Source organism: Saccostrea cucullata, unplaced genomic scaffold, assembly GCF_032062105.1.
Source record: "Saccostrea cucullata isolate Sc308-1 unplaced genomic scaffold, CSIRO_AGI_Scuc_v1 ctg1059, whole genome shotgun sequence".
In the NCBI taxonomy this organism is placed as follows: domain Eukaryota; kingdom Metazoa; phylum Mollusca; class Bivalvia; order Ostreida; family Ostreidae; genus Saccostrea; species Saccostrea cuccullata.
In genome coordinates, this window is record NW_026933409.1 from 478,078 (window position 1) to 500,614 (window position 22,537).

General features: G+C 32.0%; 1 protein-coding gene across 4 annotated transcripts; it reads left to right on the top strand.

Moving 5' to 3' along the window:
- Nucleotides 1–574: 574 nt before the first annotated feature.
- On the top strand, nucleotides 575–17,370 carry LOC134238270 (DNA damage-regulated autophagy modulator protein 2-like). Of its 4 annotated transcripts, none has more exons than XM_062720391.1 (9): nucleotides 575–778; nucleotides 8,283–8,438; nucleotides 8,711–8,767; nucleotides 13,372–13,439; nucleotides 14,380–14,534; nucleotides 14,626–14,806; nucleotides 15,200–15,273; nucleotides 15,910–16,059; nucleotides 16,809–17,370. In XM_062720391.1, exons 1-9 carry the CDS (start codon nucleotides 762–764, stop codon nucleotides 16,890–16,892), a joined length of 942 nt encoding a protein of 313 aa, XP_062576375.1. In that variant the 5' UTR covers nucleotides 575–761; the 3' UTR covers nucleotides 16,893–17,370. The 4 variants fall into 4 exon arrangements, with proteins under 4 accessions (XP_062576375.1, XP_062576376.1, XP_062576374.1 ...); XM_062720392.1 differs by lacking the exon at nucleotides 575–778 and adding an exon at nucleotides 951–1,095; XM_062720390.1 differs by lacking the exon at nucleotides 575–778 and adding an exon at nucleotides 3,831–3,995.
- The last annotated feature ends 5,167 nt before the right edge of the window (nucleotides 17,371–22,537 follow it).

Here is a 22,537-nt window from a genome sequence, read left to right on the forward strand (position 1 = left end):
AGCTCCTATTTCCTGTAGAACACCGAAATCCAAAAAAAGGGAAAATCGAGATTTCTTTGTGTCAAATAGTCATGAAAACAGTATTATATTTAAAGAGTTTGAATGCATACTTCAACAATGTTTTCACACAAAATGCATTAAATACACAAAATAGTATTTCATGGTCAACGAATTGCAAATACAAATGATATTTATATACATGACTATTAACTTTCAAATAGTCAACTTCCCTTACCTATGAAGCAATATACCCTGCATATGGGTCTATATCTCTCAATTGATTCGATGCGTAAGTGCATGCTCTTCTTATGAACAATTTGTAAAACCAGCTTATGAGTGAAGAATTCTCGAATGGGAAGTAAAACAAAATACAATCAATCAATCAATCAATCCATTCTCCATTGGAGTAATGCGCCAAATCTTCACCCAATGTCAGTTTAATGGGCCAAGTCTGCTATTTAAAGCAGCTTTAAATAGGCATATAAAATGATATTCTCATACCGTATTTATATAATAAAACTTGACGCTTTTGCAAGATATACTTAAAATCATACAATTAAAGAAGGAAGTTATACTTGCTGTTATATCCTATACATAAAATGTGTCATCAACTATATTAAAAGTGAATATTAATTGTAGTACATACAGTGTAATACATACAGAGCTGTAACTGATTAACAGTAGGCCTTATAGTATATATACAAACAGTTGGACTACAATATTGATTTTCTGAGGACCAGTGTCTAAGACACGAGTTCAACATGTCAAAATACATCAGGTAGGTTCCTGTTATAAACAATCGTTTTCATTAAAAACGGCGTATTAGGGAAAATAAGGAGGCCATTTTTTTGTCTGTATTATATTCTTTATTGATTTTTTATGAAATTTTAGGGATAATTTTTTTCCTGTCATAACATAAGGAAGCAGTCGTAAATGTTAAGATGGCGGCTGATAAAATGTTGTATAAACTGTTTTCATGTTACATTTATTATTTTTATACAAACCAAAGTAATCTAATGCCATACTTTCGAACAACTCCGTAGCTGTAAAATTATGACGTCATATTCCTCCTTGAATGACATAGTCAGTGATGAGGTAGGACTAAGTTAGTAAAATAATCTTTGTTCATGTAGTGAACGAAGGTTATTTTGCTGACAATAAAACAAAATAAAAATGTTTAATAGAAAAGAAAACTACATGTACCAGTATTATGTACATGCGACTGCTGACAAATCATTGTTTCTGTGAGGATAAAACACTGCTGACACTCTGCAGATACCGTCCAAATTTCAGCTCTACTTTATCAAGAATGTGAAGTGCAAAATGTTACTGTTAAGGATGTCGAAAAATCCAAATAATTTCCATAGTTTAAACTTGATCAAAAGGATGAAGAATTTGTAAGGTCCTGGTTTGCCTTAACCGTTAAATCGGATATACAAGTAGTAGCCTTACTGAGATTACCGCATTGCGGAAACTTGACGAAACCTTAATATTATACATACATGTAAGGTTTCAGTATGCAGAAACAGTTGTGATGTGACGATTGTCAAATATTTATGGCATGAATTTCTCATTTTGGTAACTTGACGGAATCTTGAATGTAAAAGCCTGCATTTCTGATACAAGTTAATCTCATGATAAATTGATCAGGAACCGTCCGTTCTCAGCATAAACTGAGTTCAGTTTTATATTCATTTTAATAGCTCTAGCGTTCACACAAAGACTTGATTTTTAGATATGAGTACTGTTTGATTTAATTGGAGAGCATTTCAGTTGGGAACAATTTTTTGTAGTAAACTTTTTTTTCAAAAACATATACAGTTTAATAAGTATTAGAATAGATGAAAATTTAATTTTGAGGATGCATATACATATGAATAAAAATATCATGAACAAGATGTATGCAACATGCCTTTGTCGTCTGATGAACTTGAAGTAAAATGTAGAATATGTAATAAATTCTTGAGACACTTGTCATCACTTTCTGCTTCCCGGTTATTTCTGTTTATTCTCACTTCAAATAATCCGGAATATCCGCCCTCTTAACGACAAGAGAGTTTACAAGGGAGACAACAAATAATAAATAAACATTTAATGACACTTAAAACTATAGCATTTGCAATTTAACGTACATGTATAATTAACCTAAACAAGAGTCATATGTTCTAAGTGATCCTATATTACTGTTTTATCATAGAATAATAGCTGCAGTGTTTCAGTGAACGTATAGTAGCCTTTGAGACAGGTTGATATGTAGTTATTGCCCTGCAGGCAGTTTAATACAGTTTTATTGCTCGCCTCTACTGGCTTATCTGATAAAGATAACAAGTTCCTTCAACTGATATATTTTTCACAAATTGAAAAGTAAAATCATTCATTTTTTCTACCGCAGCACTGTTAAGGCCTACTATGAGAAATCAACGGAAAATAGACGTGCAAAAAAGGGGGACCTTTTTAAAACTGAATTTATTTTAATTAAGCTCTTTTATTATCACAGAACACAAATACTTATGGAAATAGCATAGCATAACCCACTCTGTACTGTATGAAGTTTGGTCCTATCGATGGACAGTCACGTGATGAATGCATAGTTCGTGTACTGAATGTAGGTCATGAACAAATTTCAATATCGCAAGGGCATACCCTACTTGAAATTAAAAATTCAAGCTATTAATTGTTTCTGCATACTTTGTAGTTTCTGAAAAGTGCTGCTGCTTTGAATAGAATTCGCGTTTTAATAGTTAAATTTTCAGGCAAATAAGCAAATGTCGAAATATGTTTGACTTTTACCAAATATTTTGTGTACTTATAAAATCACGCCCTCGAGTTAAAGAAAGCAGCATCACTTTTCAAGTTAAGGAAAAGATCCTTTGTCTATATTCAAAAAATGGTTTAGATCTATTTAGTGTATGCCCGTGCGAAAGTACGATTTTATGAGGCATTTCGATGTAAAATATACGTAACCCGTACATAAAAACACGACATAATTAATAAAATGCATTCTCTTGACAGTTAATTAATAATCGCACTATACAAAGCATATGAATTGGTATTAATTGACTATATAAAACCTGTAAATAATATTCCGTTTAATAATAAAACGCATCTTTCATTGTTAAAAAATTCCTCAATCTGCCTCTCACAGCACATGAAATACGTCATTTTTACCAAAATGACGTCATGTTTACAAGTTCAGAGCGATCAGTGCTTTCTCTATAACTAGCTACATGAGATTTAATTTGCAAGTTTTTTAAACGCATTGATAAGAATTATTGTTGTTTATTATGCAAATAAAGTTAAAAATTACAAACTATTTCATTTTCATGTATAATGAGAAATACATAAAAGTCATATTTTTGTGTGACGTTATAGTAAACTTTTCCTGTATAAATTAGGCCCCGCCCCCTTATTCAAGCCTTAACAATGCTGCGACGCTGTAAAAATTGCTTATCGTATTTCATAGATATGTACCATAGTCATATTATACAACTGAACAATATGACGTTTTTTGTAGCCATATCGTTTTTCGTAAAACAGATTGCCATTTAAAAAGAAAATGTAACCCTATAGCATTTAAGGAGTCATTTGCATTGAGGAAAAAATCCTGAATAAAGCTTACTTAAAGCTTTTGCAATATATTTTCATCCCTTCATACACTGTATATCTGAATATCTGTCGAAACATCTAAAGGTTCAAGTAAGATTTTTTTAAGTTAACACGATAAATGTAAGCTTACACTGATGGTTAGGATAAGAGGGCTCACTTTTCGTCCTCCTCTGCCTTTTATTTAGGGATAAGGAGGTTCCGGAGCACTTCAATCGGGAGCTAAACAAATACCCCGCTGGGTGGCCCCAAACAAAGGGCCCCAAACAGTGACATACTTTTATTTATTCTCATGGGAAATACCTTGTAACATTTAAACTTCAGAACCAGGTGTAATAACTGTGAGATATGAAAACAGACATGTCGGAAGGAGAGGAAGCTAAGCCTTTACGGTACGTAAAACTCGTAAGTCAGGGGGCACCTGTCCGCGGGCATCTGTCCGGAATATCCGAACAATCCCGGAACGGGCGCAGTAAAAACAAATAATGTAAAGGTTACAGATCGATCGTTTGTAATCAATGTGTGAACTTTTGTCCATTTAATCTTGTTTAAACGTTCATAGGGTTGCGTCTTAGTTATTTTAAGGTTAATGCGATGAAGTTTATAAATCCTGTAAGAATGCAATAATACCTGGAGGATCTCCTCCTCTGTCCGCTGACCATTAACTGACAAGTAATTGACCAGTAACTGACCACTCATTCCATCATTACTCATGCGTTCGTTAATAAAAACATTAGATTCATGTTTTGATAATGTTGTTTTATTATGTTCTAACACATATGTAAAATTCCATTGATATGATATGTATTTACAAAAACATATCCTATCCTTTGTCTTATTTTGTCACGGAATGTGTCCCATTCTTGTGTCTTATTCACTCTTTGAAATACGTCGATTTAAAAACTGTTTACAAAATTGAAATAGTAGTTGCATTGATAAGCAACTCCAGAGAGAAGAACAATTTTAAATGAAGCTACCTTGGTCAATTCATGGAGTTTTCTGCGGCGGGTGAGTTTTCTATAGGATCTCTCTAGTTCTCTGTTTACCTGACCCATTTTATTTGTATATGTTAATTACTGTCTTGAGTTTCAAAGAAGTGTTGAATTTGTGAATTGGTTGAAGAGTTCAAAATTACAGTCGGAAAATAAACTTCAAGATGTATGATGATTTTGTGTTTTTCGAAAATAAAAATTAAATAAACAGGTAATTTCACTTTTAGCGAAGTGTTACATGTTCCATAATACAGTGAATAAAAGATTTACAAATTAAAAAAAATGTAGAGTCGATAAAGAAAGGAACCCTCCTAGCTCACATTTTTTAGTAAAATGAATTATTTTAAAATTTTAAGATTAATTCAGTTCCCACCTGTATAATTGTATTTTCTTCAGATATGTTTATCAATGAATATTTAACACTGCAGCGTGTGAATTGTTTCTGGTCGATTAATTTCGCCGTACGACCAGAATCTGACTCCCATGTTTTCACCTGTCCCCCTCATGCTCGCTTCATGGGGGAACAGGGTTTCCAGCTATGGATGGGTGGAAGTTCATTCCACGACATTAAACTTCGATAATACCACACAAGATTTTGAAGTGATGTGCAGAAAGTTTACCGCAACAAGATACAGTGCTTAAAAAGAGTGGGAAATCACTATCTATCTATATGCCAATTCTACACGTATACTGTGTGAATAAATTATTGTAAAATATATGTACTTAGTATCAAATTAATTGAATTTTTTCTTCACAATTTGTCCATGAAAGAAGGAAACATACAGTTCAGATTTTATCAATGAAACGGAAAAAAAGATAAACTTATATATATAATAATTGTAATGTTAATTCACACAAAGCATGGAAATGCAATAAATGTTCAGATACTCTGCACTAAATTCATCTTGCCCCTGTAACCCGCAATGACCAGGGAAGGAGGTGGGATTAGGATGGTGAACCCGACAATTTACATTTGAAGATTTATTTTTTAAACATCAAGCTCAATGAAATATTTAATATTTATCAAAATCTGATGATCGATTTGATTGCTGAGTGACTACTTTTCTCTTATCGTGTCAGTATATGCGCCACTTGTGAGCTCAATTAATTTCAAGTGTGCAAACCGCATGGCATCTTCTCTGGGATCAATCCCTGTGTTACTTTGGTAGATTCTGTTATTGTTTATATATAAATTTGTAATTTTTATCTCCTGCGGTGACTGTCATCTTGTCGCTAAGGCATTTTTTATTCATTTTTTACACACAACACTCGCTCCATAGTTAACATTGGTGTGTAGAAGTACAATTTATTCTGACGAGAAAACGTCCTGACATTCAGATTTATTTTTCGTATAATCTCTCTTTTGATACCAAAGTGAGTACAACGAAAGTTTCTGTAGAATATCTATTCTTACCGAGTCCAGCCATTTATCTCCCTTAGTTTGCCAGTATGAACACGATAGCTGATTTTATTAAACTCGTTAAAGAGGGGCGTGTCGAGTCCGTGAGAATTTTCTGCTGGCTACATCTGCTGATGATACACCTCTTTTACACCAGACCCCCACGAAAACGCCATCAGGTTAGGGAGGCAACGTTTCTGATTTTTTCCTCTGTGCCTCTAATTTTCCCAAGAGCCTGCGCTTCCCAGCATTAGGATTCGAAGCGTTGATATATAAGCAGCAGCCATACCTGAAAGCTTTCCATAAACAGTCCGGTGCCTCTTTGTAATTAAGGACTGTGCTTGGTAGACATTCCGGGAAAGAAGTAACCAGTTTCGTCATCTGTGTGTTAAACGGTCACTTCCATGGTCGGACTGTGTGCCAAGTCTTTAGTTCTGACAACCGAACTGTCTATTCAGATGTGCTAAAGTCATTAACACTTGTCATTTAATGATTATTGACTTTCAGTGATTTATCGGATGAAAGATCGAACTCGTGTCTGTGTGATTGACTGACAATGAGAGGATTCTTTGTCCGTGGGCTGGAGATGAATGAATGAACCTAAGTTTGTGTATGTCTTATGAAATCTTAAAATCTAAATTTCACTTAGGATTTAACTGCTTAAGGGAGGTAAGCTTTCGACGGAGTCTTAAATATCTTAAAATTGTTGTAGTCTTATTAATGATTTACATAATTATGTTAAAAACATTATTAAGTGTATGCAATTTTCAAATAATCTTTCAAAAAATCAAATTCATACATGATTAAGTTTTACAAAAAAATCTTAGAGGAAAGGAAAAATAAACCATATTGCATTAAGATGTATCACAAAAAAAAAAAAATCAAATAATGAATAGAATTTATTGTTATATTTTATAATTGGCATTAACAAAAGCACAAATACTGCACTCCCAAACACAAGCACTCGTTTCTGTAATATATTTTTGACCAATTAGTGTTTTATTATTATACTATGGGTCAAAAAGTTATTTCAGAAACAAGTTCCTGTGCTCCCAAACTCTTTTTTCCTGCTTTAAGAAAATACTCGCTGCAGGATTGAAGATGAAATGTAATATAGAATTGACGATCTTGGTACATATGATCGAGCGTCCATTAAGTTGAATTTTCCTTTGTTCTGGGGGCACTGACAGACTCTGGGGTTAATTTGGTGCTCCTCCCAGAAGCTGTGTCCTGACTTCTAATGGTCTGCCGCGGTGTCAGATCGAGAGAACAGCTGGCCTGTAAACTTCATAAACCATTACACTATATATGTTCGATGAGCTAGAAAATCATGGATTGTACATGTGTTCCATTTATTTATTGATAATAGTATAGTTGATTTCTTTTCTAATTGAATTTCAAATTGTTGTGTTTTCAATATGTTCAGTTTCCGAATTTGTATTGGTCACTTTAGTGTACAGAGTTCCGTTTTATGGATATTTTTACCGTAACGGAAACTGTTGATGGGTTCTATATGCAGAATAAAATATTCCTTTTAGTAGGGCAGAATAAATTGGACACTTATTGGTAATTATTGCTGTCTTTTCTTGCCGGTGGCTCGGAAAAAACGGGACACGTGATCGTCAGGTATACTGCCAGACGCGACAACGTTCACGTCTTATTGGCCGTGTTTTTGAATTTCAATCGATGAATGTATTCTTAAGCACAAATTGATTTTATAAAATAAATAATAATGATATTTTCAATATTTATATATGGTGTACATAGTGGTAAAAATTCACCATGAGAGAGATCAATATTTTGGGGGTTCTGACGGATTTTATATCACAATAGATTTGTCTGGTTCCTAAAGTTGAAATATACATGTATATGTTTTTAAAAAGATTTTATTTAACAGCATTATGCAAATATTTTGCAATGAAGACCATTTTTAGCTTTGTCTTGCTAAAATACAGGGGTACTTAGCAAAGTAAAACGAGTTTTTAACGCGTGAATGTAAAATTGTTTGAAGTGCACTTTATTCTGCTAAAGGGTTTCATTTTTCATCATGAAAATAAGAAAAAAGCATAGAGAATAAGAATTAGGTCATATAAAGGAAATAAATATTTTTATATTATCAGACAAATAAATGGTTTCTTAATCACTTTACTATTGTCAGCAAGAGCAATAAAAAGTTTGAGAGAAAGCCTTTGCATTTTAAATATTTTGTATGTGTATGTATTGTATGGCTAGGGGGCAAGGGCGCTTTTCGCCGATTTAACAAACTAAGAAATAATTTCTGTTTTCAGAGCCACGGAGGAGAGCTCCACTCCCGACACGTCCGCGCCTGACCCCCCTCGGCTACCCGGCGTGATGAGTCTCGCGTGCCTGGTCTTCCTTAGGCGCCGCCTATATCTGCTGCCTCTAATCACCGCACTCTGGATCATCATGGCTTTCTTCATATCGTAAGGCAGATGTTAACAAAGTTCAATTGTTTAATTCAAGTATTTTACAACCTAAACGTGCTTCTGCCAAATTACTCTTATATAAACCATCAAGGAGAAGCTGACATTTTGAATTTTATTGATATCTTCAGTTAACCCTGACAATAGCATCTTGTTGTTTGAAATTCTCTGTTAAAGTTTAGGAGGAATTTTACTCCAAATATTGCACATGAGTAGATTGATACACGACCAGAGTATTTTATTACATCTTTGGTATCTTTTATAATTTAAAGGTACGGCATCTCCATTAAGAGCGGCTCTGTGAAACCAAATGATTTCCCCTACATCAGGTAGGAACCTTAACAAACGATGCAAGAGGGAATAAATAAATCTGAGATAGTTATCATATTTTTTCCTCCAAGCACTGTGTAGTATTTGTGTATTTGTTAGATATGATTATGAGTAAAGTTATGGTTTGAGAAAAATCAAATAAATTAGGTTAGTCAATCAAACTTGAAGTTGAATTTCTTGAATCTGTACTTTCTGAACCTGTACACTAAGTTCGGTCGTTCATGTTTTAACACAGAACCAACAAGTTAATGATGCATCGAATTACCACCTTCCGATTGTGTAGGTTAATTAAATGTGAAAATGTAGGTGTCTTAGTATCAATCAAACAATTCTAAATTAAAACACATGGTTCTTGCTTTATTCTTTAATTAATCCCTAGGTGACGACTGGACAAGGTTCATTTCGTGTGTAGAAATATCTGACTTTACCTTTTTTTTTTTTTAAAGCTTGTTTTGTCCTGTAAATAAGTGAATTTTAACATAATAACCAGCAAATTGATTTTCAACAACATTTCAATTAACCATAACATATTTTTCAGTCAGAACCCCAAACTGTGCATACATTTCTACATGTAGTTAAAATTTCTGAAGTAACAATAGAAAAGAGAAATGCATGAGGTTTCAGAATATTTTTAAATAGAATTTTGTTTAAATTATAGGAAATTTCACTTCGTTCTCAAACATTTTAAAAAATATATAATAAAATTACATGTATTATATTTTTTTTTAAACCAAAATTGTGTTAGGGATATAAATAATTAAATCTAAGCCTTGTATGTATAACATGTATAAATGTATGGGAAAGAAATTGGATTTTTGGTTGTATTTGTTTTTTTCTAATTATTTAAGTTGTGGTCTGAAACATTTAAATAACAAGTTTTGTTTTTATACCAAAAAAAAAAAAAAGATTTTGAAATGATCATATTTTTTTCCCTCTTACTTTGTTGCACCCCTGATATTTGATATGCTTTTACTGAACAAACAATATCTCATTCAAAGTTTTTGTAGCTTATCACAGTTTCATTGGGGGGGGGGGGATAAATTATGGTTAAATTTTTTTTCTTGAAAAGGATATTATAATAGACTATTTTCTTATGTAATATATAATAAGATTTTTTACTTAGTAATAAAAACTGTTCTTGAATTTACTGTAAAACATCTGTAATTTAATGATATAAATTATATTTTCAATTACAAATAGAATCAATTTTTTTCTGCGATTTCTATCACAGAGAGATGAAGTTAATCAAAAATTTTGAAGCAATTTTGTTTTTCCAGTTGTAACGACTTTATGTATAATATAAAAAATAGGGGAAAGTGTTGATATTTCGGACACTTCAGAATGCTTTTTCGGATATACTTGGCATTTACGTAATGGATATATGCCGAATACTGTTCTATATGTAAAATTATCAGACTGTTTGAGGCCCGTTAGGGCCGAAAACTGTCTGATAATTTTACATATAGAATAGTATGAGGCATATATCTTACTTAAAACATTGCCATTTAAATGTCCAAAAGTTACCTGGAGGAGTCCGATAATAACACAATGGGAGTTTAGGCATCAATTGTTTTTTACCCGTCTAATAAGTAGACAAAAGAAAAGAGACAGTAAAAACAGTGGGTGAACTCTTGTTTCATTCCATTCATTCAATGGCAGTCGTTTAGATAAGCAAGACAGGGGTCCGGTGGGGAAGGATTTCCTTTTTATTTTGGAACATTTTTATTATTTTGTGCATTAAATTGACCTGATACAGATTTTTTTTTGGTGGAATTATTACCGTCACCATGGAAAGTAAAAATGCGGATTTTCATCCTAGAGTTTTAGTTTATATAATGGAAATTCTCAGGTTTTACAAGTGCAGCCATTTAGAAACATCCTTATAAAATAAATAGATTTGCCGATTATTTCTCAGAAATGGATTTAAATTCGCTTATTCAAAGTGCTGTATCAAAAACACTTTAAGATGGGAAGTATTAATTTTGAGGATGGTTTAAACTCGATTTTTTCATGGATTTGCTACTTTGTAGCAACTAAATTTCCTTGCGATTGCTTTCCCTGATTTTTTTCCTTTTTTTTTGGTGGGGGTGGGGATGGGGGTTAGGAGGGTGGACATATTTAGTTTATTCCACTCTTCTTTTGGTTTTTAAATACCGTCCGATTTTGTTATCATTGCCATCCGATAATATATTATCAGACTGGTAATTATTATTATCGGACGGCTACAGGTAAATTTTTAGACCGCAAGAACAAAGGCATGACGTCACAGCAATGTTTTAACGCTAAATATAGGCATGCTATACACCGTTCGATGCAGAAAAGGTTCCGCTACTTATTTTCGTGGTACATCAGCTCTTTTCTTGAGATAATATCATTAGTAAACGCATTTAAACAGTACCAGGTAGGAGGTTGTAACTTCGGACAGTGGTGTTGTAACTTCAGACACACGGTGTTACAAAGTCGGACAGTGGGTAAAAGAGGTATTACTTGCTGCTGTGTCACACAGATTACACGATGGTCGTGCTAATTACAGCAGGGAACTTTGACTAGCTTTTGTCGGGATGTATGAAATAAAATATAAACACTTTTCAGTAGAAAATATTGTATTTGCCGCAAAAATTATAAGTAGCATGAACAATATGTAGGATAAATATGTGTAGCAAACACATATATGATATGCAGATATATAATAAAATTATTTCATTTATTACTTTCTTCACATTTGTTTCTTGGGTTTTTCTTTTAATTTTTTTTTTCAATTGATTTTCTATTTAACCAAAATAAATTTATTAAAAAAAAAAAAAAAACCCGAAATGAACACTGATTTTTTTTTTTTTACATCAAAGTACTAGACTTCGTATATCGTAGTCTGGTAAAAAAAAAATTCTAAGGTTTTAAAATAAAAAAAAGACATTTAAATGAATGATATAAATCATGCTTCAGATGCTAAGTATGTATATTCTCAATGTCAGATATTGCTTGATATTGGGGAATAAAAAATGATAATAAAGTGTTTGAAAAGAAAAAAACCCATCTGAATATCTTTTGCCAGGTAGACTAGCCCTACCAAGTACATGTGTATATAACATCTACAGAACCTTGTGGTTAGGTAAATTTATACATGTATAACCATGGGTCAAAGTACGTTTTCAATTTATATTTAATTCCAAACGACTTTTTTTCAAATTTAATTTGGGGGTGGGGGGCATTTTTATTTTTGTGGAACTGTAATACATAAAAAAAAATGTATAGTGTCTGAGAAACCCATTGCAAATGAACATCTAAATGACGTTACGTTGCATGTTTGTTTATTTTTTTAAAACAATAAATTGAATGGCATAATTAAAGAGGATACTTTCATTTATTTATTTTTTTGTTTATATTAAATGATGTGAACTTTGTAAGTAGAAGGCTTTAAAAATATTAAGCACTGAACACCTGTACAGGTATGTTACACTGGCAGATTTAGAGTCGATCTTCCCTCTCTTTCTCTCTCTCTCTCTCTCTCTCTCATAATCATCCCCCCCCCCACTTTAAAAAAAATGAAAAAATAACACAATCATTTTAAAAGTTCGTTTTGAATATTTTTAAATAAAAAAAAAACCCAAGCTATGGTCAGTAATGCAAGTTTATCAAAATATATAAAAGGCCTAATGCCAGTAATGGGTCAAATTTTAGTCATGTTTTCCGTCTCTCAGCGAGGTGTTGTAATTCCGGACACCTCAATTTCGGTTAATTATTTTCTTCAATATTTCATAAAGAATTATCTTGTAAATGGAAATAATTATTTAAATGGAATTTATTCACATTTATAATTTATATAAATAATTTTTAGCAGAAAACCAATTATCTCAACCGTGCACCATTTTGCCTGTCAAACTGAAAGTAGACGGATAGTAGCGTCATCCACAGCAATGTCGGTGAAGGTCATTTATTTATGGCAACAAGTCGGACCTGAGTTGACAACACGCAAAGATTTTTTTTATAAACCATTTTGTAAATGTATTATCTACAGAAGTAAGTTTTAATATCATAATAAATAACAAAAGAGAAAAAGTTGTAAAGCTCTTTATTGACTGTCCGAAATAACACCCCCGTCCGAAATATTAACACTTACTGGCGAAAAGACATAAAATTATCTAAAAATTAGGCTTGAAATCTTGAATTGTTCAATATTCGTGACACAAACTTAGTAGAAAATAAGAATATAATATTTTCCTAAATGTTGCAGCATTTTCACAATCTCGAATAAAGTCTGTATTTGGTAATTCTGTGGTCGTAATATTGACCTTGTTAACAAATATAACCTGTCCTTGGGTCGTAATTTGGCTGACTTGTTTCATACCAATTGTAATGCCTTTGTTCTTTTAAAAAAACTGAATTTGACTACTGAATTGTTCATTCTACTTATGATCAATACATAAGACACACGGCAGGTGAGACCGGTCAACCGGTCAACAGGTGATACTCACTTGATTCCACCTCTGGAATATTCAGGGTCCATATGCTATGCCCTTTTTCAATATTTGTATTGTGTGTAGGTATGTTGAGATCGATCCCTGTGTTATCTTAAATGTCTGTTACTTTATCATTATATTTCCAGCTATACTGCAATAGAGGCACCTGAACGATGTGTTTTCGGACAACTCATCAACATAGGCGCCGTTCTATGTAAGTAACAACGTACAATTCTACAGGTCAGGGAGATTTAGGAATTTCAAAATATCTCTTAAGATGCAAAACTTGATATTATTTTCAGTTATTAATGTGATTTATTTGATAACCTTTAAGGTTATCCCCGAGAAACTGCAGGCAAGTGTATTTCAAAATCTGCAGAATTCAAAACATCAGCTCCAGTTAATAAATTAATGTAGCCATAATTATGAAGAAGCAAAACAAAGCATGAGGAAAAAGACTGTGTTCAAAATTATTGAGGTAGATTTAGAAAGGGTTGAAAAAGATTACAGTGTTGTCAATGAGGAATTCCATTATCCATTCAATATCAACCCACTTTCGTAAAAATTCAAAGTGAATTTTGTGGAATCAATAATCCACTGGATAACAAATCAAAAGATAAGACATTTTCCAAGTTGCATTTTCATTAAAGTGACAGTTGTTACTGATATCAAAAAAGCACATTTCTTTAATCAATGGTGAAGAATTGTTGTACGAGGGTTGTTCGAAAAGTTCATGTCCTTTGGTAGAAATAAATATTCTAACAATAAATTCTATTGATTTGATTTTAAAAAATTAAAAGTATCAGGATTTATTTAAAATTTATCCAGAATTAAAAAAAAATGTATTAAGTGTCAGTCATACGTATTGACGTACCCCGTCTCCTATGCCGTCTCCCTTCAATTTCAACATCATCATGGCCATTGCCGTATGGAAAAAAATATTAGAATGTATTTCAAAGCTTCGTCCAGCCTAAAATTCACATTGTTGCGCAAACATAAAAGTCATTTTATGTGTAATCACTGTGGTTTAATAAAATCATACCATGCTGTTTTTGAATGAATTGTTAAATCTTGTCCCATTATATTTCCCGATTAATTTTATTAAACAAACTTAATGACTGTTTTTCTCTCTGAATGATGGACATCTGTTACAGTGGGTATGAATGTGTGGGTGAGGTACCTCTTCGTGAAGGAAATCTTTCTGAAAAGGAAGGTCCAGGATGCTGCAAGATGGCAGAAAGTGAACATCGCTGGAATCATCCTAGGATTTCTGTCTGCCTTGGGAATCAGCATGGTTGCCAACTTCCAGGTAATTTGGATTTTTTAAGGATCCTAAGTAATTTACTTTTTTTTTACGTTTTTTATGTGAAATAACTCGTAGATTTTTTGTTTTAATACAGACTGTTGTTCAAAGAGGACCACACTACGTGGGGGCTGGCCTCGCCTTTGGCCTCGGTCTAGCCTACTGTTGGTTGCAAACTCGATTGTCGTGGAAGCTACGCAGTGAAAAGTACGGGAACCGAACTGTAGCGATGTATCAGCTAGTCAACAGCATAGCACTCTCCGTGTTCTTACTTTTATGTATCCTTATACTTGGCTTTAAGATAACTTGGTCAGTCCTTTATCCTACTTTTTGATTGTTTCATGTTACGTGAAAGTCTTACGATAAGTTTAGATCAGTTTAGAATAACATTTCATACAGTGTCAAAAATATCTAAATCATCAATACACAAATAGTGGTGAGAAATTTTTATTAAAAAATCGCCAGTTATACAGTATATATATTTCCTCATGGAAGCTGGTAGATATCTATTCTTGATCATTTTATAAAGAAAACGATTATGTCATCAATAAAGATATTCCGAGTCTTAATTTGACCCATCAATTATAGATGTCAACATGTATGCCAAATGATTTGTAAGATCGACCCAATTAAGTCACAAGTAGATACCGATATCCTTAACATGTCAACAGTTTCTATTACAAAAATAATCTACAAGGTCAACGAAGCCAAAGACTTACAGAAAGGACTGGTGGACACAAAATTTGTAAGTTATATATTAATCAACATAGAACATACAATATCTGTGAAAGGGAGATATAATGCGAAATCTGAACTGAGCTTGAGCCAATCTTGATTAATTGATTGAATGTTGTCCTTTTGGGAATTTTCCACCCATGAACAGTAAAATGAGGAATATCTCTTTATTGTAAAAAATTGCAAAAACTGTTTATGTGACTAATGAATTGATTTGAAACAACTTCTATTCTGTCAGAATGCTCTGTGATACTTTATCAATTTAACATTTCTACTAAGAATCGTAAAACTTGTAGAACGTAAACAAGTTAATTGGTTTGACTTGACTTCTATCTCATGTTATTTTATAAATTTCATCTTGGTCTTTCAAATCAAAACATCTTTTTTTCAAAAATTAATCTCTAGAAAATTGCTTGAATTCTTGGTCTTCTCTTCTCAAAGACTTGAATTTAGTATTTAATCAAGTATTTATCAATATCAAGATGATTAGACCACAGAAATGGTAAGATACCCTGACATGTGCTGAACAAAACATACAAAGGCTTCTATAATAGAAAACAATGTCGAGAAAGATCATATATACATTACAGATATGCTAGTAAGATTACATAATTACACTGAATCAAGATCTCTTCATTTCATACAGACATCTCTACGAGGAGTGTATCTAGCGTCGACGATCTCAGAATGGCTAGTGGCGACATCTGTCCTCACGTTCGCCCTCACCTTTATGTGGGACTTCCGGGCCCTCGTCATGGAAACGCCTCGTGTCAACGTCAATTTCAACATGATTGAGGTTTGTTGGTTAATATTCAATTTGACATACACACTATGTGCAAAAGAAATATGAATTTATCATGTATGATATGGTTGAAATTATTTGTAGTAGTAAAGTTTCTTTTATACATAAATGATCTTTATTTAGTATTGAATACATACATGCTATCATTTAAGACAGACAGACTGTATATTTTGGACCTTCTCCTTACAATAGTATTAATAATCAGTTAATAGAAAAAATGGGCAGACCTACATATTCCCAAAGGCCACTGTAAATATTCAATTAAGGTACACAGTTTTACCTTGGAACTTACAGGACTTCTTATATTTAACTGCAAAGGGAATTCAAAAATCAGAAAGACATAACTTAAAGGAATAATTAAATCTGCAATTTACATGCAAGGTTCAACAACGAAACGATAATGCAACTGAATTTAAAATAAGTTCAACTTCTTTAAAATGAATTATTTTCCATTTAAGAAAATCTTTGGCAATTGAATAGTTTGAATGGAAATATGTTGGGAAAAAAATGAAAATGGAATTGTCAAATTTCCATAAAACGACAGATTTCCAAACCATTTTACCATTCATCTTGAAAAATCCAAGTTTGAATTTTGTAGTGAACATCTCTTATCTGCACATTTGCTTTATACTAACATTGATGCAATCATTACCTTTTCATGAACTAGCGAATCTACTTTTGTCACACTGTTTTTTTGACGTAATAGTGCTTGTTAAAAGTTTGTATATTTCATATTTAAATAGGTAGAAGTTAAAGTTACTGCAGATAAAGAAAAGGAAAGTAGTGATGATACAAACATGAATAACATCAGTGTTAAAGTAGTGTGATCATATCAAGCCTCTCAGAATGCAGGGGACAATATTCACAGCATTATGCCAAACCTGTTCTGAGGACACAGTCCAAAAACATGGATATTTCACATAAAACTCAGCATAACTTACCCTTAAGGGAAGCTCAAGAATGTGGAATCTCTCGAAGAAGAAAAACATTGAGGAAAGTGTTGAGAAACATTCACTTCAATATATAAAACCAGGGTACTGGAGGAGACAAATTATTCAAAGAAAAATAAAGTGAGACAGACAGCAGAGCAAAAGATAATGGAAAATAATTGCAGTAGAACTCTCATCAATGCAAGAGAGAGAGAGAGAGAGAGAGAGAGAGAAAGTGAGAGAGGGGAATTACTTTTGTAAATTAAATGTTTGTGACAGCATAAGTGCTTATCCACCATTTTCATTTATTACACAGAATTAAAAGTTTATATATAAATGCATGGTAAATTATACTGTATACCATAAGCTTTAATTTTCAAAGTGAAACATAAATTCCTGTTTTCCATTTTCCAGAGCACTATTGTTACTTCAAAACATATGCATCCTACCTGTTACATTTAGTTTGTTTATATTATGTGAAAGATCAAAGTTAATGAAAATATTCAAATGATCTGAAGTTTTATTTGTTTTTATTTTTTATTCACATTAAGATTAGGAGAAACATTTTTATTAGTTTTATTTCCTACCCATCCAAATTAAATCATTTGCTATCCTTTTTAAAAATTTATTTTTAAATTTTGTTTCAAATGATTATTGTCTCGTCAGTCTAAATATTGACACTTTGAAGATGACTTATTAAGGGGAAAACATTCTTCTCTTTTTTATCCATGGATCAAAAAGAGATTTGGTGAAAAATATAACCAGACATTCAACATCAGATATCGATGTTGGCTATTCCAAATTTCATTTAATTTTCGGAATATTTGTATTATTGGATTGAACAGCAGACATAAGTGCCTATGATCGTTATCTCCTTATCTAAATATTTAATTAAATTGAAAAGATTTCAACAAAGGATAAACGTGAGTTTAGAAGTGAAAAAATAAATAACTAACATTTAAAAATAAATGTAATAAATTTAATCTTCTAAAGAAACAACAGCCTTATTATCTATTAATGGCTTTCGGTCTAATAAAAAAATCTGATACGTAAAAAGTGTTTCACTCTCTCATCTAATGGTCAAAATGTTTTGTTTTTGAATCATTTTGTATCATCTTATGACTACTTCAACATCTGGAAAAAATAAAAATGACATTAAATATACAACATATGAAATACATAAAAACATCTAGATTACTTTGAAATATTTATTTCATTTGATAGTATTATTTGATAAACCTTGCGTTATAAAACCCTTTTATGATTTTAGGAAATTTTACTTTTTTTTTTTTTTTATTATTTTACAACTTTTACTCTTTTGAACTTGAATTTGGCATCAAATGATTGGCAGCATTAACGTTTAAATCTCAATATCAAGCTGACCATGTATCTAAAACAAAACGGCCAAATTCAATTTACTTGAAACCATCACTTACTGATACTCTCTTCTAGAATCTGTGAAAAAATCATTAATTTTTTAATACAATTAAAAAAAAATCCCTTCATTTTTTTTTTAAAATATTCAGATAGCTGAAAGCAGTCTTATAGTATATAAATACAACGTTTGGGCAATATACTAAGAGACATAAACACTTTATTTCTACTGATTTTTTGCTAAAAACTTTCTTTTTTAGTATCTATTCTTCAAAAAGCCAGCAAGATTGTAGTTTGTTTGGAAAATCAAATAGTATTTTAAAAAATTCATACAAAAAAAACCCAAACTTTTGTACACAACTGTTAGTTCAATTTTATATCAAAATTTCTTAGAATTATCGTTAATTTATTAATACATACTAATATTAATTGCTTGGCCATTGTTTTACACTTATTACGGATTTTTCCGTTTAAACTGTCAATACAGGGAGATGACGGTGAGTGTGAACAATTGAGAGGAGCTGCCTAGTCCTTCAGCTACTTGATGTTTCTAGGTCAATAAGGAGTCCGCGATTTTGCCCTTTTCGCGATTTCTATTTGTTTAAAGGATTTAAGAGGTCGGTATCAACCTTTTCATTAGAGCTATGCTAAATCTTCATTTAAGTCAATAAACGTCATTTCATTTTTTTTATCGGCTGGCCATTTTGATAATATATATGGAGATAACGAACAATAATTGAGCTAAAAAGTCCATTTAACAATACAAATTATGGAGCAGAGTAAACACGGATCTCTAAAACATCATATTCATGTGGGATCAGGGGCCATGGAGGAGTGAACATCCCTGCCGATCACACCGCCTTGTGCTCCTTGTTTATGGAAAATAACGGAAAAATCCATCGACAATTCAGACAGAAAAAAATAAGTTTGAAAACGTTAGTGAGCATTTGATGACTTAATAATAAACTGTATGTGCTAAAAGGTTATCGTATCGACCAAAGAACTTACGAAATGATGACTTTAAACGAAACTGTTGATATTTTTGTTTCATTTTGAGAAGAATTATCAATGATTATTATTTTTAATTTAAAACATTGCTGTCATGTCATTCCTTTGATCTTGCAGTCTAAAATTTTACCTGTGGCAGTCCGATATTAGTGAGCAGTCTGATATTAATCGTAATATCAGACTGTCTCAGTACTGATATCCTTCAAAATTGGACTGCTACTGAACAAAAGAAATAAAAGGAGTGATAATTTAACAAACAGCAGTTTAAATTTCTCACATTGAAGAATTGCAAAATTAAAAAAAAAATATTAAATTTTCAATTACACCGAATTTACTGTAACAGGAAGAAGAACATGTGGCAGACCAAATATTGCAAATAAAAAAAAAACCCACAAAAAACGGGTAAACTTCTAATAAACTTATTAAAATTGGAGAAGTATTTCAACCCCTTTCTCTGGTGTTTGAAAAAGAGTTTGGGCCGAACATGCACTGTCTGATATTTTTAATACAGAATTGTATGAGGCATATATCGTACTTAAAATATTGCTTTTGATTTACCTGAGACAGTCCGATATTAGAACAAAAGACAGAAGTGTTTATAACTACTGAAGCAATTCTTTCAATAATGCAGGCATATCAAATTCATATCAAATCTATTGGTACTTTAATATAGATTAAAACTTTACTTCAGAATTTTTTATATGAGGATGCTCAAAATCTCTTTTAGATTCATTCAAATGATTTTAAACGTGTTATTCATTTCATAATGTTCGAGTAATACTTCTAATGTTTTAAAAAATATAGTTATATAAAATATTAATCTATCGAAAAAACTTCATTTTTATAATGATATCATTGAGTAACTAAAGAAAAAGTATACAATACTATGGTACAATTTTCCACCAATGCTTTTATTATTTTTTTTACTTTGTTATTACGGCCTCTGACATTATTATCAATATACATGTACTGTACTATTATATATCCACACCTCTCGTTATAGTGCCAAAACTGTTGAAGAGATTTCAATTTAAACATTTGTTTTTAACGTTTTAGATTTAAAAAGATTTTAATTTAGAAGCTATTCTTCATGGTAGTGAAGCCAATTTCCGTAACGTTCTAGATTTGAAAAAAAAATAGTATCATAGTTCAATCATGTACAATGTATTTCTTGGTGCAAGTAATAAGTGCTAAGAAAATGTCTATTCACATGTTATAATGAATTATTCACATCATAATGTGCCTTGGCAAATATTTTTCATTTAGGAACTTCAAATTCTTTGAAAATAAATTAACAGAGGATATTGCAAGTATAATATAGTTATGCAAGAAAAAACATTCCGAGGTTTTAGTATGACTTCTGAACTTTGCTCGTTTCAATAACTTGTGGACAAGGAGCATTGGTATATTTGCTAAATCTTTATTTATAAATTAAATTCACATAAGCATACATGTATTTTGTGCATAGTGTTATTTGATTAAAACTTAAGAGATTATTCATAGTATGCGGAAATAGTCATGATTTGTTTCCGCATCCCTGACTTAGCAAACTATTCAAAAGTTTATATCTGAGCCAATAACATGTAATGAGATATAGATATTTTTCAAGGAAAAACATTTTGGCATTTTACTGTACAAGCACTCATTTAAGATCCTCAGGAAGAGAGAAATTAAAAGTTATAAGGTTAAATACCTCCTTGTCATAGTTTAAAAACTACTTAAAAGTTTTAAACAGTTTTAATAGCCTTTTCATATTTTCCCTTCGTAGATGTTTTGAATTCGACTGATTGCGTTGAGAAGTATAAACCTATTGTATTCAAGTTTAAAAGTCTATTTGTACAATACAAATCAGGAATAAAACAAACAGTGGTAGAGTCTGGTGCTATGAAGGAGAGAAAAGGCTTTCCCTTATAGTAAAGATTGTTTTTCCCACGTTTCGTGTGCGAAGAAAGTATGAGGATATTTACGATGCACACAGTAAGAGATATAAATAGCAAACAGTGATCATGTTAACAAAGTTCATTAAAGAAACCCGATTATGAGCAAATATAAGTCATACCCATGAAAACAGAGTAGGGGTTAGGTTTCAATGGTGACCAAACACATCCCTTCAAGCAGCAAGAAGAATATTAATTTTTTAGTACAAATATAGCCCACCATTTTCATTGATAAGTTTTATACAAAATGTCAAGACTTTGTTTTAAATACTTAAAGAATGTAAATTGGCATCTTGTCCAAACTACGAAAAATGCAAAATGAAGACCGCAAACAAAACTGTTGATATTACTAGTATTGTTTCATCAACTTGTTTGTCGAATGCTTGTCTCGTTTTAGAATTTTTTCAGTCGTAGAGAATGCTTTGAGGCATCAACTCAAAATGCAAATTATAATGGTATACGCCTGAATTGCTACATAAATAAGGGAAATTGATGATGCAATGTTAATAAAGGCATCACTCTATCATAAATCTTGTAAAGTTACCATACAAATCATTCTAGTAAAATGTCTAAATATGAAAGAAACAAATGCTTTAGACTCTGTGGTAGTTTGTTTTAAGAGATATAACACTTAAAATTTGGTTTTATGGAGAATGCAGCAAAATAATTAGACTAAACAAGTTTTTGTTTGGAATCGTGATGTGATTAGGGACTTATGTTAATACATAAAATTAATCATGTATACATGTAGTTCATAAGTGGTTGTTATGCCATTTACTTTCAACTACTTTGGGTGTTGCTTTATAATATGTTCAAAGTTCAATATCAATGTATTTCATCATAACATTCAATACGTGACCTGAGTGCTCAATAAAATGCTTGTTATTATGAATAGTATACGTTAAATGTTTTTCATCCTTCATTCTTATGCAGATGAAAGCAGGTGTCTATTACTCTAGATCATGTCCTTTTTAAAAGATAGAATTTAAATAAATACACTTCATTGACGCGTGGGGATCCGGGTTAGAATATGTCTTCAGTACCCCCTTGCTTGTCGTAAAAGGCGACTGAATGGGGCGGTCCTTCGGATGAGACCGTATAAACCGAGGCCCCGTGTCACAGAAGGTGTCATGTGTGGCACGATAAAGATCCCTCCCTGCTCAAAAGCCATAAGTGCCGAGCATAGGCCCAAATTTGCAGCCCTTCACCGGCAATGGTGACGTC